The sequence below is a fragment of the Belonocnema kinseyi genome, chromosome 6 (genome assembly GCF_010883055.1).
Source record: "Belonocnema kinseyi isolate 2016_QV_RU_SX_M_011 chromosome 6, B_treatae_v1, whole genome shotgun sequence".
Taxonomy (NCBI): Eukaryota; Metazoa; Arthropoda; class Insecta; order Hymenoptera; family Cynipidae; genus Belonocnema; species Belonocnema kinseyi.
The window spans coordinates 50,835,098-50,852,437 of record NC_046662.1 but is presented as its reverse complement, the minus strand read 5'-3'; the positions used below and the strand labels follow the sequence as shown (position 1 = coordinate 50,852,437).

General features: G+C 23.0%; 1 protein-coding gene across 2 annotated transcripts in view; it reads left to right on the top strand.

Moving 5' to 3' along the window:
• LOC117175179 (titin homolog) overlaps positions 1–17,340 on the top strand; it is a 97,953-nt gene that overhangs the window by 57,817 nt on the left and 22,796 nt on the right. For both annotated transcript variants that reach the window (XM_033364801.1, XM_033364802.1), the window contains 3 exons: positions 606–826; positions 5,679–6,161; positions 13,419–13,564. In XM_033364801.1, the coding sequence (XP_033220692.1) occupies positions 606–826; positions 5,679–6,161; positions 13,419–13,564 (850 nt within the window). The remainder of the gene's footprint in view (positions 1–605; positions 827–5,678; positions 6,162–13,418; positions 13,565–17,340) is intronic.

Below are 17,340 nucleotides of genomic sequence, written 5' to 3'. Positions count from 1 at the left end.
GAAAACCTGGAATCGTTAAAATTTCGAAAAGTGCTTAATTTGTAAAAGAAATTTTTAAAATTTGATGTATGATTTACAAATGAACATTTGTAGAAAAAATTTCAGTAATTTTAGGAGATATTTAGGAGTTTTAAAAAGATTAAAAATTATTCAAATTTTAGAAAGTGTTTTTTAAATCTTCTAGAATATTTTTTAGGAAAGTGTTAGTTCCTTCCATTTTGTACGTGAAAATTTTTGAGCATTTGAATGCCCAATTTTTGAATTGAAAAACTTTTAAACTTCATTTTTAAAAGTTCGGAACTCAAGGGTTCCAATTTGAATGCTTTAATTTGTTATTTATTGTTTATTACTTTATATGGAAAAATGTTGAGAATATAGTTTGAGTTTTTAAATTTCATTGGCCGTGAAAAATGTTTGCGAACCGGGAAATAACCGGAAGTTTTTTCTTTCTATTAAAACTGCCACCTTGTTTAAGTTTAAAAAATAAACATTTTAGTGCTGTAAACACTCAATTGTTTAATTTTAAATATGTACTTGGTTTTTTTTTTCTCTTTAGTTTTTATCACATTGAAATGGACATTGAAAATTCAAATTGCATTTTACAGCAAGCCTACCCTAGAAGAATTAATCCAAAGGGAAGAAATGGAATCGGAGGCAGATGACGACGAGTTTGAAGACGAAGGTGACGAAAATTCCGATTCTGAGGATGATCCCGATCGATTATGGTGTATTTGTAAAAGGCCGCATAATAATCGATTTATGATTTGTTGTGACGTGTGTGAAGATTGGTTCCATGGAAAATGTGTTCACGTCAGCAAAGCGATGGGTTAGTTTTAAAAATTAATTTATTGATATGCCAAAAATTTTTATATATCTGGTAAAATATGGAAATGTCAGGAATTTTTTTTTTTTTTAAGTCAGACAATTCTTTCCGAAGCGTGTTTAATTTTTTTTTTTAATTTCAATATAAATGTGAATAACAATAATTCTTCATTTGTAAAAATAACTTTATATTACTGTATGTAACTATTTTTTTGAAAATTCTTTTTTTTTTCATTGCTGGAAATTAATTTTGTAATGTATGTATTTCTGCGGCATTGTAAATAATGTTTGTTGATACCTATTGCGGTATAGGCCTTAACAAACATTATTTATGAATTTTTTAAATTGAAAATTTAAATGTTTCGTTTCATGGTTGAAAATTGATCGTTTTTACATAAAAGTTCAAGTATTTGCTTGAAAATTCGTAAATTTTGTTGAGAATTCGTTCTTTTTGGTAGAAAATTAATCTTTTTGCATGTGCATTCAACAGTTTAATTGCAATTTTTTCTCTCGTGAATGAAAATTCTTTCTTAATTGAAAATTCAATTTATGTTGAAAAGTTGTATTTTTGGTTGAATTCAACTGTTTTCGAATTAAAATTATGTTTTTTTTTTGTTTTTTTTTTTGCTGAAATCTTAATTGTTACATTTTTTGTTCAAAATTTATATTTTTGGCAAGAAAATTGGATTCTTTGAAAGTTAAAATCTTGGGTTTAAAATAAAAAAGTAACTTCCAGTAGAATATTCCATCGTTTTAGTTTAAAATTCATCTCTTCGGTTGAACATTAATTTTTTGCAGTTAAAAATTTAAGTATTTCAGTTGAAATGTCGTCTTTTTTTATAGAAATTAATCTTCTTAGTTAAAAACTCATCTTTTTGGTTGAAAATTCAACAGTTTGGTTCAAAATTAATTTTTGTTTGGTTAAATATTGATTGGTTTATTTGTAAAATTATTTTTTTGTTTAAACATTTAACTATTTGCGTTCAGATCTTGTAGAAAATTATATTTTTTTTGTGTGGAATTAAACTCTCTTTGGATAAAAATAAAAATATTGTTGTGGCTGAAAGAACAAATAAATTTTTCATCGATAATTTACCTTTTTTGGTTGAAAGTTCAACTACTTTTTTGATCGCTAAATCCTTTTGTTAAAAATGAATTTTTTGGTTTGAGATTCATCGTTTTATTTGAAAATTTCTCTATTTCGTGAACAATTTGACAATTTTGTTGAAAATTCGTTCTTTTTTGACAGAAAATTAATTCGTTTGGTTGAAAAATGAGAACTTTTGTTTTAAATTTATTTTTTCTTGACTTTTTGTTAATTTTTTTTCTTGAAGACTAAGTTTTAACAGAAAATGACTATTCTAATTGAATATTCCGTCGTTTTAATTAAAAATTAATGTCTTTGCAAGAACGTTACTTGTTTTAACTCAAAACATATCTATTTAATTTTCGGTTGCAAAATTATCTTTTTTAGTTCGAAAACGGACTTTTTTGCTATAAATTAATCTTCTTGATTGAAAATGTTAATTTTGGTTTCAAAATTGATGTTTTTGGTTTAAAAAATTCAATTATTTCACTTAAAGATTCATTTTAGTTGTAAATTCATCAGTTTGATTGAAAATTAATTTTTTTTTACTGAGAATTAAACTATTCAGTTTTTAGTGGAAAATCAATTTTTCTTTTTTATTTCAAAATTTAAGTATTTAGTCGTAAACTTGTCTTGGTTGGTTGAAAATTCAACTATTTCATTGAAAATTGATGTCTTTGGTTGAAATATCATTTTTTTAAAAAGAAAATTAATGTTCTTGTTTTAAAATTTATCTTTTCGGTTGATAAATTATCACTTTGGTTAAAAATCTGTTCATTTTTTGGTGGCAATTTAATTTTGTTAACGGAAAATTTAACTATTCTATTTTTTGTTTGAGGACTGATTTTTTTTTTGAGTTTAAAATTCATTTTGGTTGAAAATCTGTTTATTTTTTTCTGGCAAATTAATTTTGTTATAAATTGATCCATTTAAATAGAAAACTCATATTTTTTGTTTAAAATCAGCTATTTCAGTTAAAAATTCCTAATTTTATTTGAAACCTAAAAAAAAAAACTTCGCAAAATTTACAGGCTTCAAAAGAATAAAAACATTTCCTAGGAAAATTTGAAATTATTTTTTATTTTAATAAACTAATTTTAAGAGAATAATGAAAAAGATTTATAACGATTTTAAAAAATTTCAAAAATGAATGTAGAAGATTTTAAGAAAATTTCATTAATTTGGCAGAATTAAAAAAAAAAAAATTTGAAAAAATGTAAAACAGCATGTAGATGTTTCAAGATTTTAAAATAAAATTTTGAAACATTTTAAGGATTTTTCAACTATTTAAAATTAAAATTCCCTGGAACAGGGGATTTTTTAAAAGAAGAAATTCTAATTCTAAGTTGAGACGGAACATTTTCAAAATACATTTTAATTCTGAATTTGAACAGGGGATTTTTCGAAAAGAATTAAAGTTGTGGATTTTTGATATTTTTCCATTTTGAAGCAAGGAAGAGGAATTTTCAACTAAAAAATTTTTCTTTGTTAACTAAAATCTTTTCTAACAAATGCGGATTTTTACACTGAAAGGATTGATTTTCTATCCAAAAATACACGTGTTTAATAAATCAGTTGAAATTTTGTTAAAAAATATTACTTTTTAAGAAAATAGTTGAATTTAAATTAATTATAAAATAAAAATATAATTTTTTTTCAAATAAAAATAATTAGCATTGAATCAAAAAGGATCGATCTTGAATCAAAGAACATGACATTGTAACAAAACAGTTGAATTTTTCAATCAAATAGTATAATTTTTAGCTAAAAGGGGATAATTTTTAAACAAATAGTTGAATTTTCCACCCAAAAAGACGATTTTTTAAGTAAAAGAGAATTTTCAATCCAAAAGTATCAATTTTCGACAAAAAATATGACTTTAACAAAATAGTTGAATTCAGATTAATTTTGAAACAGACATAATACATTTTTTGTTTTATTTTTGAACAAAAGAACTAACTTTCAATCTCTATAGATTTTTTGAACCAAGAGGTTAATTTTAAACGAAAAAGGGTGACTTTTTAGGAACCTAGTTTAATTTTTAATAAAATAAATAAACTTTCAAACAATTTGTAGAATTTCGAACTAAACACCAAAAATATAATAGTAGACTTTTCAATAAAAATGATTAACTTTCAAATATAAAAGGTGAATTTTCAACAAAAACATATGAATTTCCAATTTAAAAAAATGAATTTTCTACCAAACAATATAATTTTTTGACCAAAAACGATGACTTTTCAACAAAAGACTTTAGGTTTCAATAAAATAGTTAAATCTTTAACTAAATGGTAGAATTTTGAACCAAAAAAAATTATTCATTAAAAATTTCACTCCTTTTTGGTATCAAAAATTAAATTAAAAATTCTTTTTGTCTTGAAAAAGTTTTTTTGTACTGCACATTCAAATATTTAGTTAATAAAGTCAACTGATTAATTGTAAATAAACTTTTTTGTTGTTATTTCATGTTCTCGTTTTTAAAATTAAATTTTTGTATAGAGAATTAGGCTTGAAAAATGCAACAAATTGGTATAAAATTAAACTGTTTTCTAGAAAATTTTTTGAAAATTCGTATTTTGTTGGTCAAAATTAAGTCATGTTGAAAATATATACTTGTTGGTCATATCTGTTTTTTATTTTTTATCAAAATTTTGTTGTGGGCATATCTACTATAACATTTTTTGATAAACATTAATCTTTTTTGTTGAAAATTCAACAATTTGCTTAACATTATTTTTCATTCTTGACTGAAAAATTGTTCTTGCTGGAAAATTCATTTTTTTTTTTGTAGAAATTTCATCTCTTTTTGGTTAAAAATGCAACTGCTTACTCGAAAATTCATCTATTTTGATTGAGGATTAAACTATTTTGTTAAAAATGGAAAAATTTGATATAAAATTCAACTTTTTCGCAGAAAATTTATTTTTATTGTTGTTTTAATTGGAAATTCATTTTTTTTCCATACAAATTCATCTACCTAATTTTTTGGTATAAAATTGAACTTTTATGGTGTAAAAATGCAGACTATTCATCTTTTTTGCTTGAAAATTCAACAATTTGGTAACGGATTTCACTATGTGGTAAGAAATTGAATCGCTTTGTAAAAAAATAGTTTAATTTTTTTTAAATTGAAAATTAGTTCTCATTTGGAAATGTAAATAGGCCATTTTTCAGGGTGGCCGTTTTAATCGAAGAAAAAAATTTTCTGGTCATTTTCCGGCTTACAACAAATTGCAACTTGTTTGTTTGTCTTATTTAACATTTGTTTATCACCTAATTGCAACATATTTTTAAAAAAACATGTACGTGTAAATTTTTGAGCATTTGAATACAAAATTTTTGAATTGAAAAATTTTTTAAACTTCAATTTTAAAAGTTTGGAATTCAAGGGTTCTACTTTGAATGCTTTAATTTGTGGTTTATTGTTTATTACTTTATATGGAAAAATGTTGAGAATATAGTTTGATTTTTTAAATATCATTGGCCGTGAAAAATCTGTTTGCGAACCGAGAAATGACCGGGAATTTTTTTCTTTGATTAAAACAGCCACCCTGATTGAAAACTGTTCAAAATTCAAGAGAGTTTTGCTTTGAGTGCTTTCATTTGCAGTTCAATTTTTATTACTTCGAATGGAACAATTTTTCGATTTAGTCTTCGATTTCTTAAATAACATGGAGCGTGAAAAACTTTTTTCCCCTAAATTAATCGGGCCACCCTGAATAAATTTTTCTTCTTAATAATTAATATGACTAAATTTTTAATTTTTCAGGACAACAAATGGAAGAGCAGGGCATCGAGTGGGTCTGTCCCAACTGTACAAAAAAGAAAGCTGAGGAAACAAAAGGAAAACATGCTGCTGCTGCTGCTGCTGCTGCTGCTGCTGCTTCGCTATTAATTTCGAAACGCAAATCGACTGAAGCTCTTTTTCAAACTTTGGACGGGAAATCGAGGGTGGCGTCTCCGAGTCGAAATATTGTTACTATCGCAGACGGCACGAATTCTGCCCTGGAAAAAATAGCGGCCCAAGGTTCTGGAATAACTCAGTGTGTTGTTTGTAAAAAGGAGGCAAGAAATTCAAGCATTTATTGTTCGGATAATTGTATCTTGGCACACGCGCAAGAAACTTGGCCGAAGGATAAACCAGTTCCGGTTCCGGTTCCGTCGCCTAAAACGGCGAGAGAAATTTCGAAAGGTTTAAAACCAGAGGGTAGAGTGATGGTTTTTGAAAGAAAAACTGGCAAAGTTTTTACAGGTATGGAATTTATTGAAATATTTTACAGGTCTTGGACTCACGCCGCAATTTGATGCCTTTTTTTGTTTAGCGATTAAACACCTGAAATCTAGAATTTTGACCCGATTTTTCGCTTTGCTCTCGTTTGAACTATTTTGTTGAAAATTTGTCTTTGGAAATTGATATTTTCTGCTCGAGAATTGGAAGTTTTTGAAGAAAAAAAAAATTCGTCATTTTGATTTGTTTTCAAGATTTGGTCCCTATGGACATATTTCTGAAGTGTCTTGAATTTTTTTTTAACTTAGGGTATTTTTAAAGATTCCGATAAATTTTTTGATATGTTTCAACCATTTTAAGGGATTTTCAAAATTTTAGGGTAATTTGAAATATGAAAGGGAATTTGAAAAGATTCCAAGAAATTATTAATTAATTTAATTAATTTATAGAAATTTCAAAAGGTTTTAAATATTTAAGGGAATCTAAAAAGATTCTTCGACATTTTTTAAAATGATTTCAATCATTTGAAGGGATTTCAAAGCGATTGCAATATTGTAGGTGAAAGATATTTTTTTTTAGAATTTCGGAAGATATGGAACGATTTTACAGGATCTATAAGGATTTAAAATATTTTTAAACATTTCGAGAAGTGAGGTATTTTTAAGGTTTTTAAACATTTGAAGAGATTTAAAATTATTTTTTTTTTTTAATATACCCGGAATTCTTATTAATAATTTATCCTGAAATCTTCTAAGTCTTTGAAATTCTTTTTAATTTTTTTTTAATTTACCTAAATTTTTCTAAATTTATTTATTTCCGATGATTAAAAAAAAAAAATTATAGTTTTGATAACTAATAAATAAATAAATATAAATTGATAAATTGATCAAAGAATATGAAATATTTTAAGGCATCTTCAGAACTTTAACAAAATTTTAAAGGATTTGAAATGCTTTAGGAAATTTTAAAAGTTAACCAGATTTTTGTTTATTTATTTCAATAGTTTAAAGACATTTAAAAGACTGAAATATTTTCGTTTATGTTTTTTAAGATCCCAAGGTTTTTTCAAGAGATTTAAACAATTTCAAGGGTTTTAATAATTTTAAATGATTTTAATATTTCAATCGATTGCAAAGAATTTGTTTACGCAAAGTGAAGAAATTTCGTAGTTTCAAAGATTTGAAGTGATTTTCAAATTTTTTTTGCAAATAATTTGTAATTTGGCTCTTGATTCTTATTAATTGATCCTGAATTCTTTTAAAATCTTTGAAATTTTTCGAAATTCACTTAATTTTACTCAATTCGATGGATTCTTAAAAAGTTTTTATTTCATTCATCTTGAACTATTTTAAAGACACCTTAAATTCATAGGCATTTTATCAAATTCTTTTGATGAATGCCTTTTTAATTTTTCGAAAATCATTACAAATTTACTTAATTCGATGAATTTTGAAATATTTTTTAATTGATTTCAATTCTTTGCAAGATTTTAAGAGATTAAAAATAATTATTTGGAATTCAGTCTTAATTATTATTAAATTAGCTTGAATTCTAAGAAATTAATTCAATTCAAGTTAGTTTTATGGATTTTCTTTGAATTTTTAAAAGTTTTTATTTGATTGGTTCTGAAGTATTTTAACCTCACCTAGAGATTTTTAGCCATTTCATCATCTCGAATTTTTATGAATTTAATCGAAATTCTTTTCATTTGCATTAAATTTTACGATGGTTTTACGATTAATTTGAATTTAACTTAAATTGCTTTAGAATTTTATAAATTTATGCTGATTTTGACAGCCCTTTCAGTGTGAAAAAGTACGAAATGGGTGTGAGTATGACAAAAAGTACCCTTTGGTCCCTAAGTTTTTTCGTTGAAAATCAACTTTGTTTTGTTAAAAATTAAATTTTTTTGTTTAAAATTCAACTTTTTGTGAAAATTCACTTTTTTTAAAGATTCATAATTTTAATTAAAAATTCATATCTTTAATTGAAAATTATTATTTTTTTTCTAACTTGAAATAAAAATTTTTTCTTGAATATTCATGTATTTTGTTAAAAATGCAATGTTTTGTTTAAAAATTCAACAGTTTGATTGAAATTTCTTCTCTCTCTCTTGGCTTAAAAATTATTTCTACTTGAAAATTAATTTTGTTTTAGTTGAAAATACAATTATTATATTTTTGGGGCGAAAATTTATATTTTAAAATGAAAATTCAAAGGTTTGCTTAAAAATTCATTTATTTTGTTAAGGATTCAAATTTTTGCTTAAAAATTCAACAATTTGATTGAAATTTCTTCTCTCCTGGCTACAAAATATTTTTTTAAATGAACATTCGTGTTTTTTGGTTTGATTCAACTGTTTTGTGAAAAATTTGTCTTTTTATCTTAAAAATTCAAAAATTTAAGTTACATTTTTTCCCTTCCTTGTTCTGGTTAAAGATTAAACTATTTTGTTGTAAATTCACCTTTTTTTTAAAAAAAAAGATTCATAATTTTAATTAAAAATTCACATTTATCATTGAAAATTAATTTTTTTAGTTGAAAATTCAATTATTATATTTTTTGACCGAAAATGTATATTTTAAAATGAAAATTCAAAGGTTTGCTTAAAAATTCATTTATTTTGTTAAAGGTTCAATGTTTTGCTTAAAAATTCAACAATTTGATTGCAATTTCAACTGTTTCAACTGTTTTGTGAAAAATTTGTCTATTTATCTTAAAAATTCAACAATTTGTTTGACAAATTGTTGAATTAATTGAACTAATTTGCTCAAAATTCACCTTTTTTGTTTAAATTTAGAGATTCATAATTTTATTGGCAAATTCATATTCATATTCATTGAAAATTAATTTTTTTATCTGAAAATTTTAATTATTATATTTTTCGGTCGAAAATTTATATTTTTAAATGAACATTTAAAAGTTTTTTGGTTGAAAATTCGTATTTTTTTGTTTAATTGAACTTTTTTGTGAAACATCGTATTTTTATCTTAAAAATTCGACAAATTTGGTTTACGTTTTTTCTCTTTCTTGTTATGGTTGAAGATTGAACTATTTTGTTGAAAATTTACTTTTTTGTTTAAAGATTCATAATTTTATTTGAAAATTCATATCTTTCATTGAAAATATTTTTTTTTACTGCAAATTTAATTATTCGATTTTTTGGTCGAAAATTCATATTTTTAAAATAAAAATTTAAATGTCTTCTTCAATTATCATGTATATTGTTAAAAATTCAATGTTTTGCTTAAAAAATCAACAATTTGGTTGAAATTTCGTCTCCCTTCTCGGCTTAAAAATCTTTTCAATTGAAAATTCGTTGTTTTTTTTTGGTTTAATTCAGCTGTTTTGTGAAAAAATCGTATTTTTATCTTGAAAATTCAACAATTTGGTTTCCTTTTTTTCTTTCTTGTTATGGTTGAAGATTCAACTATTTTGTTAAAAATGCACCTTTTTTAAAAATAATAATACTTTTAATTAAAAATGCATATCTTTCACTAAAAATTAATTTTTGTTTACTGAAAATTTAATTATTCTATTTATTGGTCGAAAATTTATATTTTTAAATGAAAATTCAAATGTTTGCTTAAAAGTTTATGTATTTTGTTAAAAATTCACTATTTTGTTTGCCCACTGTTTTTTTTTTTTTTATATCAAATTTATATCTTTTTTTTTGTTGAAATATCAACTAGCACATTTGTTGCTGAGAATTCATCTTTTTTGTTTGAAAGTTGAACTACTTTGTAAACAAATTTTGTTTTCAAGTTTTATAATTTGAATAAAAAATTTATCACAGCTTAAAAATTGGACTATTTTGTTAAAAATTAGTTTTTTGTTGTTGTTAAAAATTAATTTTTTCAGCTACAAATTTAAGTATTCTATTTTTGGTTGAGAATTTATCTTCTTTAAATGAAAATACTTGTATTATGTTTGAAATTCAATCATCTAGGTTGCAGATTAATCATGCTAGTTAAAAATGCTGCATCACTTCGGTGAAAAAAATTAACCATTTTTTTTTTTAATTTCTTTTTTGTGTTGGCTGATAAATAATTTTTTAGCAGAAAATTTAACTTTTCAATTTTTGCCAAAAAAATTGATTTTTGTTTAGTTGAAAATTCATCCTTTTTGGTAGTAAATTAATTTTCTCGTTTGGAAATTCATTTTTTGTATAAAAATTCAACAGTTTGTTTAAAAAATTTTCTCACTCTTGTCTGAAAAATATTTGTTCGTTGAAAATTCGTGTTTTTTGGTTGAATTCAACTGCTTCATTTGAAATTAAGATCTTTTTTGGTTGAAATATCAACTGTTATATTTTTTGCTGAGAATGAATATTATTGGCTGAAAATCCATCTTCTTTAGTTGAAGATTGATGTATTTTGTTTAAAATTCAACTATTTCTGTTGAAGATAAATCATATTAGTTGAAATGTTAACTATTTTGTTGAAAAGTCTTTTTTATCTTGATTGACAATTAACTTTTTTAACGGAAAATTTAAATGAAATTGAAGTATAGAAATGTAAAATAAAAATTATTTTTAATTATTATTCAAATTCATAGATTTCTGGTAAAAATTCAATTACTAAGTATTTTTTGAATATTTTTTATTTCAAACCTTTGTAAATTAAACATATTAATTAAATCAAAGTTGCTTTTTCAAATGAAAAAAAGTGATTTAATTTTACATAATAATAGTACTATTTTTACACCTTTAGATTTTTAAAAAGACTGAATTCTCAGGGCATTTTTCCAGGTTTTTTCCAAATTCAAATATTTCCTTAACGAGATATTTCAATTCTATAGTTGCAAATCGAAAATATCTTTATAGAAATATAAGGCTTTATGGGTGAAAAGTCTCTTAAAAAAAAGGTAAATAAGGAGATTTTTTTATGAAAATAAGAGCATAATTTAAAGAATAAAATAAAATTAATGCTTATACTATATTAAGTTTCATTTTAAAAGGCTTTACGTTAAATTTTCAATCAAAATGATGAATTCAGAAGAAGAAAAAAGTAATATTTGGATATTTCAAACGAACACAAATTAAATTTTTAATCATAAACTGTTAAATTCATAAAAAATACCACTTTTCAACAAAATAATTGAAAATTCAACCAAATTTTTGAATTTTCAAGACATAAAAGACGAATTTTCATTAAAAATTTTTATTTTAACCAAAAAGGATAAATTTTTAACGAAATTGTCAATTTTGTAACAATTCAATTATATTTTTAATTAATTAATACAATTTTTAACCATAAACGATGAATAATTTATTTTAAATAAAAAATTCATAAAATATTTGATTTTTGAGTCAAGAAAAAAAATCCTACTTTAATTATGTACCAAAATAGTTGATTTTTTAACTAAAATTATGAATATTCTACCCAAAAAAAAATTCAAACCAAACGTCTTTTTTTCACAAAACTGTTTAATTTTAACCAAAAAAGGATGAATTTTTAATAAAATTGTCGATTTTTCAACAAAATCATTAGATTTTAAACAAATAAATACAATTGGTAACAATTAATAAATGATTAATTCTTAACGATAAATTAATAGTTCATATTTCGACCAAAAAAATGTTTTTTTTTAAATATAAATAAAATAGATTTTTCCAACAAAACAGCTTTTTCAGACAAAAAGGAAAAGAAACAAATTTTTTAAACCTTCAAGTCAAGAAGACGTATTTTTAACATAATATGTGATTTTTCATTCATCAGGGAAAAAAAATTGCTACTAAATTACTGAATTTTCAAGCTAAAAAGACAGGTTTTCTGCAAAACTGTTAAATTTTTGATAAAAATGATCATTTTCAACCCAAGAAGACTGATTTGCAACAAAATAGTGACTTTTTTTTAAACAAATAAATTAAGTTTCAATTAAAATGATGAATCTTCAACTGAAGAAATTAATTTTCAAGCAAAAGGTTTTTTATCTAAATGAATCATCGTGAAAGCATAAAATCTATTATTAATAAATAAAATTGTTAACCATGCAAGATGAATTCTGAACGAAAAATATAATAGTTCATCTGTGAAACAAAATTTTTTTTCAACCAAATAAGATTTTTTAGTCAGGATAAAAAATCAACCAAACAGTTAAATTTTCAACCAAAAAGACGAATTTTCACAAAAAAAAAACAATTGATTTTTTTACCGGCAATGATTTTTCTGTAAATAAACCAAATTTCAACGAAATCGTTGAATTTTTAAGCCGAAAGGCGTATTTTCAAGAAAATAGTCTATTTTTCAATCAAAATCGGAACGAATTTTTCTCTAAAACAGTTGAATTTTCAACAAAATTGTTCAGTTTTCAGTTTAAAAATGTTTTTTACCATAAAAGAAGAATTTTCAATAAAACACATAAATTGTCAATCAATTAGTTAAACTTTGTACTAAATTGTTGAATTTTTGAGCTGAAAATACATATTTTCTACGAGAAAGTTGAATTTTCAAAAAAACAAAAAAAATTGATTTTCAACCGAAACGGATTGGGTTGTAACAATTTTACCCAAAAATGGAGTGCTTAATTTGAAGAAAATTAATTTGAAAGAAATACACGAATTTTCTTCAAAACAATTGAATTTTTTACCAAATAGTTGGATTTTCAAATTGTTGAATTTTCAAGCCAAAAGGACGAATTTTTTCTACAAAACAATTGAATTTTCAACAAAATTGTTCAGTTTTCAGTTTCAAAAATTGATTTTTAACACACACAAAAATTGTATTTTAGTTAGATTTTCTACCAAATTGTCGAATTTTTCAGCTGAAAATAAATTTTGTCTACAAGAAATTTCAGCACAATAATTTAACTTTCAATCAAGTAATTAAAGTTTCAATCAAAAAATGAAATTTTCGTTCAAATAATATAATTGGCAACCCAAATATATTTTTTAAAGTGAAACATGAACCCATGTAATATAAAAAGTTTTTAATTAAAAAAAAAAGTACTTAACCACTGAAATAACAATATTTTTAAGCCCTATATTTCTTATTTACGAAGGTTTAAGTTTCGCACTGTACATTTTCAACTTTTTGATGAAAACCCTTTTAAAATTATACCATTTTAATTTGTAAAACTTTATTGATTGTACATTTTAAACTTGAAAAAATGTTTATATCGCTATTTTTCAAAATTTATTCCACTATTGACACTATTTTTTATATTGGATGTGAGCCCGAGTCCTGCTTTTTTTTTTTTTTTAAGTTTTTTTTTTAAAGTTTAATTAACGTCTTATTTGTTTGATCTCGTCACATAAAATTTGGTGTCTTTATTATAAAGGTGCTGAAGCTCCGACCGCGGCGAATCTGAAAACTTGGCTGAAGGAGCATCCAACCTTCGAAGTTGTGAGGCCAAATAATCTCAACACATTCAAGATTGGCGGGAAAACTGTCACGTCTATTCAAACCCTAGAGGCGGGTAAACAGGTAAATAAATAAATTAATCTTTTTTTTTTTTTATCTAGCAACGGGGTGTTCTATTCTACCAGGAAAACCGGGAAGTGTCAGGGATTTTTTTTGTTGTTAGCAAATTTTTTTCCGGAGCGTCCCCAATTTTTTAAAAATTGTAATATAAAATTCAATAATAATTAATATTTACATGTAAAAGTAGCTTTATATTACTGTATTTAACTATTTTGTTGAAAACTCTTTTTTCTTTTATGTTTAAAATTAATTTGCTTAACTTTAAATGAAAATTTTATTACTTGGTGACAATTTTTTTTTTTAATTTCATCACTTTATTCAAAAATTCGCCTATTTTTTTTTAAACTGAGCTTTTTGTTGACATTCATCTCCAGCTTAAAATTAATTTTTTAAACTAAAATTTAACAATTCACTTTTGTTAATAATGCGAAAACTTAAAAACAGTTTTTTTTTTTTTTTTTTTTTTTTAAATTATATATTTTTTTCAACTCAAAATGTAACTATTCCGCTCTTAGTTGAAAACTGATATTTTTAAATTAAAAATGAAACTATTTAATTGAAAATTTGCCTTTTTAGTTGAAAATACAACTATTTCGTTGAAAACTCATGTATTTTGTTGGAAAGTCGTATTTTTTTGTACAAAATTAAACTATTTCTTTGAAAATTCATATATTTTGTTGAAAAATCGTCTTCTTTATAGGAAATTAATCTTCTTGTTTGAAATTTTTTTTTCTGAAAATTCAAGTATTCCAGTTAAAAATTCATCATTTTAATTTAAAAACTATTATTTTTGGAACTGAAAATGTAACTATTCCGATTGAAGATTCTATCGTTTTAGTTAAAATTTAATCTTTTAAGTTAAAAAATCATTTTTTGGTTTCAAATTCAACTATTCCAATCAAAGAATCATTATTTTACTTTAAAATTCATCAGCTTGGTTAAAAATGATTATTATTTTTTTTTAAATTAAAAATGTAACTATTTAATTAAAAAAGAGCCTTGTTTTAGTTGAAAATTCAAATATTTTGTTGGAAAATTGTCTTTTTTGGTTAGCAAATTAGTATTCTTGTTCGAATATTTGTATTTATAATTTATCACTTTGATTTAAAAGCGAACTATTTTCTTAAAAATTTGTTGTTTTTTGTTAAAAATTAATTTTTCAACTAAAAATTTAAGTATTCCATTTATGGTTAAAAGTTGATCTTTTTTAGTTTTAAATTCAACTATTTTGTTGAAAAATGGTCTTTTAGGTTTTCAACCATCACGTCAGTTGAAAATTTCTTGTTTTTATTGTGAAAAATAATTATTTTAACTACAATTTAACTATTCTATTTTTGGTTGAAAACTGATTTTTTTAAGTTCAATATTCATCTATCTGGTTGAAAATGTATATTTTTTCGTTGAAGATTCATAGTTTTAGTTAAAAATTCATCTCTTTTATTGAAAATTGACTTATTTTGATGTAAATTTTTATCTTTCTGTTTTGAAATTAGTTTTTTTTTAACTGGAAATTTAATTATTCTATTTTTTTTATATAGAAAATTGATATTTTTAAATGAAAATTCTTATTGTTTCGCTTTAATTCAACTGCTTTTAAAATTTTAGATTAAGATCTTTTTTGGATGAACTACATCAACTTGTACATTTAATTTTTGTTCAAAGTTTCATAATTCTATTAAACAATTTATCACTTTTTTTTTAATTCAACTATTTTGTTAAAAAGTCGTTTTTTTTTGGTCAAAAATTAATTTGTGTAAACTAAAAATGTAAGTATTCTGTGTTTGGTTGAAAATTTATATTCTTGCGCTAAAAATGCATGTATTTTGTTTACAATTTAAGCATGTCTGTTGGAGATTCATAATTCTAATTAAAAATTCATCACTCCGGTTAGAAATTTAACCATTTTGCAGAAAATTCTTTGTTATTTATTTATGTTTTATTACTTGTTATTTGTAGAAAAAATGTAATTGATTTTAAGAGATATTTAGAAATTTTGAAAAGATTCAGAATTAATTTAAAGCTTGAAACGGTTTTAAAAAATTAATCGAATTGTCTTTATCGAAAAAATTCGGCTAATCGTATCGAAATCTCGGTGCAAATAGCTAAAGCTTAATTTAAAACAAAAGGTAAATTTTTGAAAAATTGTAGGCAAATTTGGATAAATATCTTTGAAATTCTTTTGAAATATTCTCTTGAAATAATTTTTCAAAATTCAAAATCATTTTCATTTTTTCTACAAGTCGTAAGAAAATATTTCAAGTTTCAGATTAATTTTTAATTTTTTCCAAACATCTGAATATCTCTTAAAATTAAATAATAAGTGTTAAATTGTTATTTATAGATCAAAATTTTAAGGATTTTTTTTTTAATTTGCAGGGTTTTCCAAAAATTGTAGGAAAAAATCATTTGAAAAGCTATATAGAGGTTCTGAAAAAATTAAAAAAATAATTTTAAAGTTGAATAAATTTAGAACAACTTCTAGATCTCTCAAGATTTTGAAATAAAATTTTTAAGCTTTTCAAGGATCTTAAAACTATTTAAAATGAAAATAATTTAGCATTTAATTTAAGAAGTGTGCAGTAAATACAATTTTAATTTTTAATGTTTCTAGCTTGAAGTTCCTTAAAATAGTATGTAAATTATTCAAACAATTATTTATTTCCAAAAAATAAAAAAAAATCGTATTTTCTGATTGAAATGCAATATTTTGTCATTTTTTGGAGTATTAAATTTTTCGAAAAACATTATGTAATTATTTAAACAATAAATTATTGTTTATTTTCAAAATTTCTAAAAATTGAGCTAAAAATGTCCATTTTTTCAAATTGGTATCCTATGCTGGTTTTTGTTGAATAATTATATAATTTTGATACATTTCTTCTAATGTTTAACAAATTTCTGTCTGTTTAAACCATTTTTATTTGCTCAAGCAGTTATTTTTTGATGACTAAAAAACTGAAATAAAATAGAAGACATACGATTATTTACGATTTTAAAAGTACTGTTTAAAAAGTAACTATTTGAACAAATTACATTTGTTTAAACAATTAAAAAGTGGTAAATTTATTCTTTCTATGTATTATACAGTCAGAAACATAATTGTATGTGTTCTATTTTATTTCATTTTCTTAGTTTTAGAAAAAAAAACTATTTGACAAAATAAAGATTGTTTAAAAAAATAGAAATTTATTAAACATTAAAAGAAATGTATCTAAATTGTGTAATTATTCAACAAAACGTAGAATAGAATAATAATTTAAGAAGAAAGTTGATATCTCTGGCTCAATTTTTATCAATTTTGAAAATAGACAATAAATAATTATTGAAATAATTACACACTGTTTTTAGAAAAATGTACTACTCCAAGCAATGACAAACAATTACGTTATAATCAGAAAATGCGATTATTTTTTACAGATTTTTTTGGAAATAAATCATTGTTTAAAAAATTTAATATTTAATAGTAATTATTTGTATGAAAAAGAAAACGGAAATTTTTTAAAGGTTACAATAATACGTAAAAATGTAGTTTTTTGATTTTTGGGCAATATTTGGGGCGCTGCGGGGAGGATAGGGGTGAGTTGTATAGTTCTTAAAATCCTGGGAATTTAAATTCAGGTTATATAACTGAGAATATAACAGAATTTAGGAGAATTTAAACGAATTTCAGAGAATTTAAGAATTTATGATTTCTAACAATATTTTTATTATTCATTTTATATAAGCGGTTCAATATAAATTATTTTCTAGCTCAGTCATATTCAGGAATTACAGTGTTT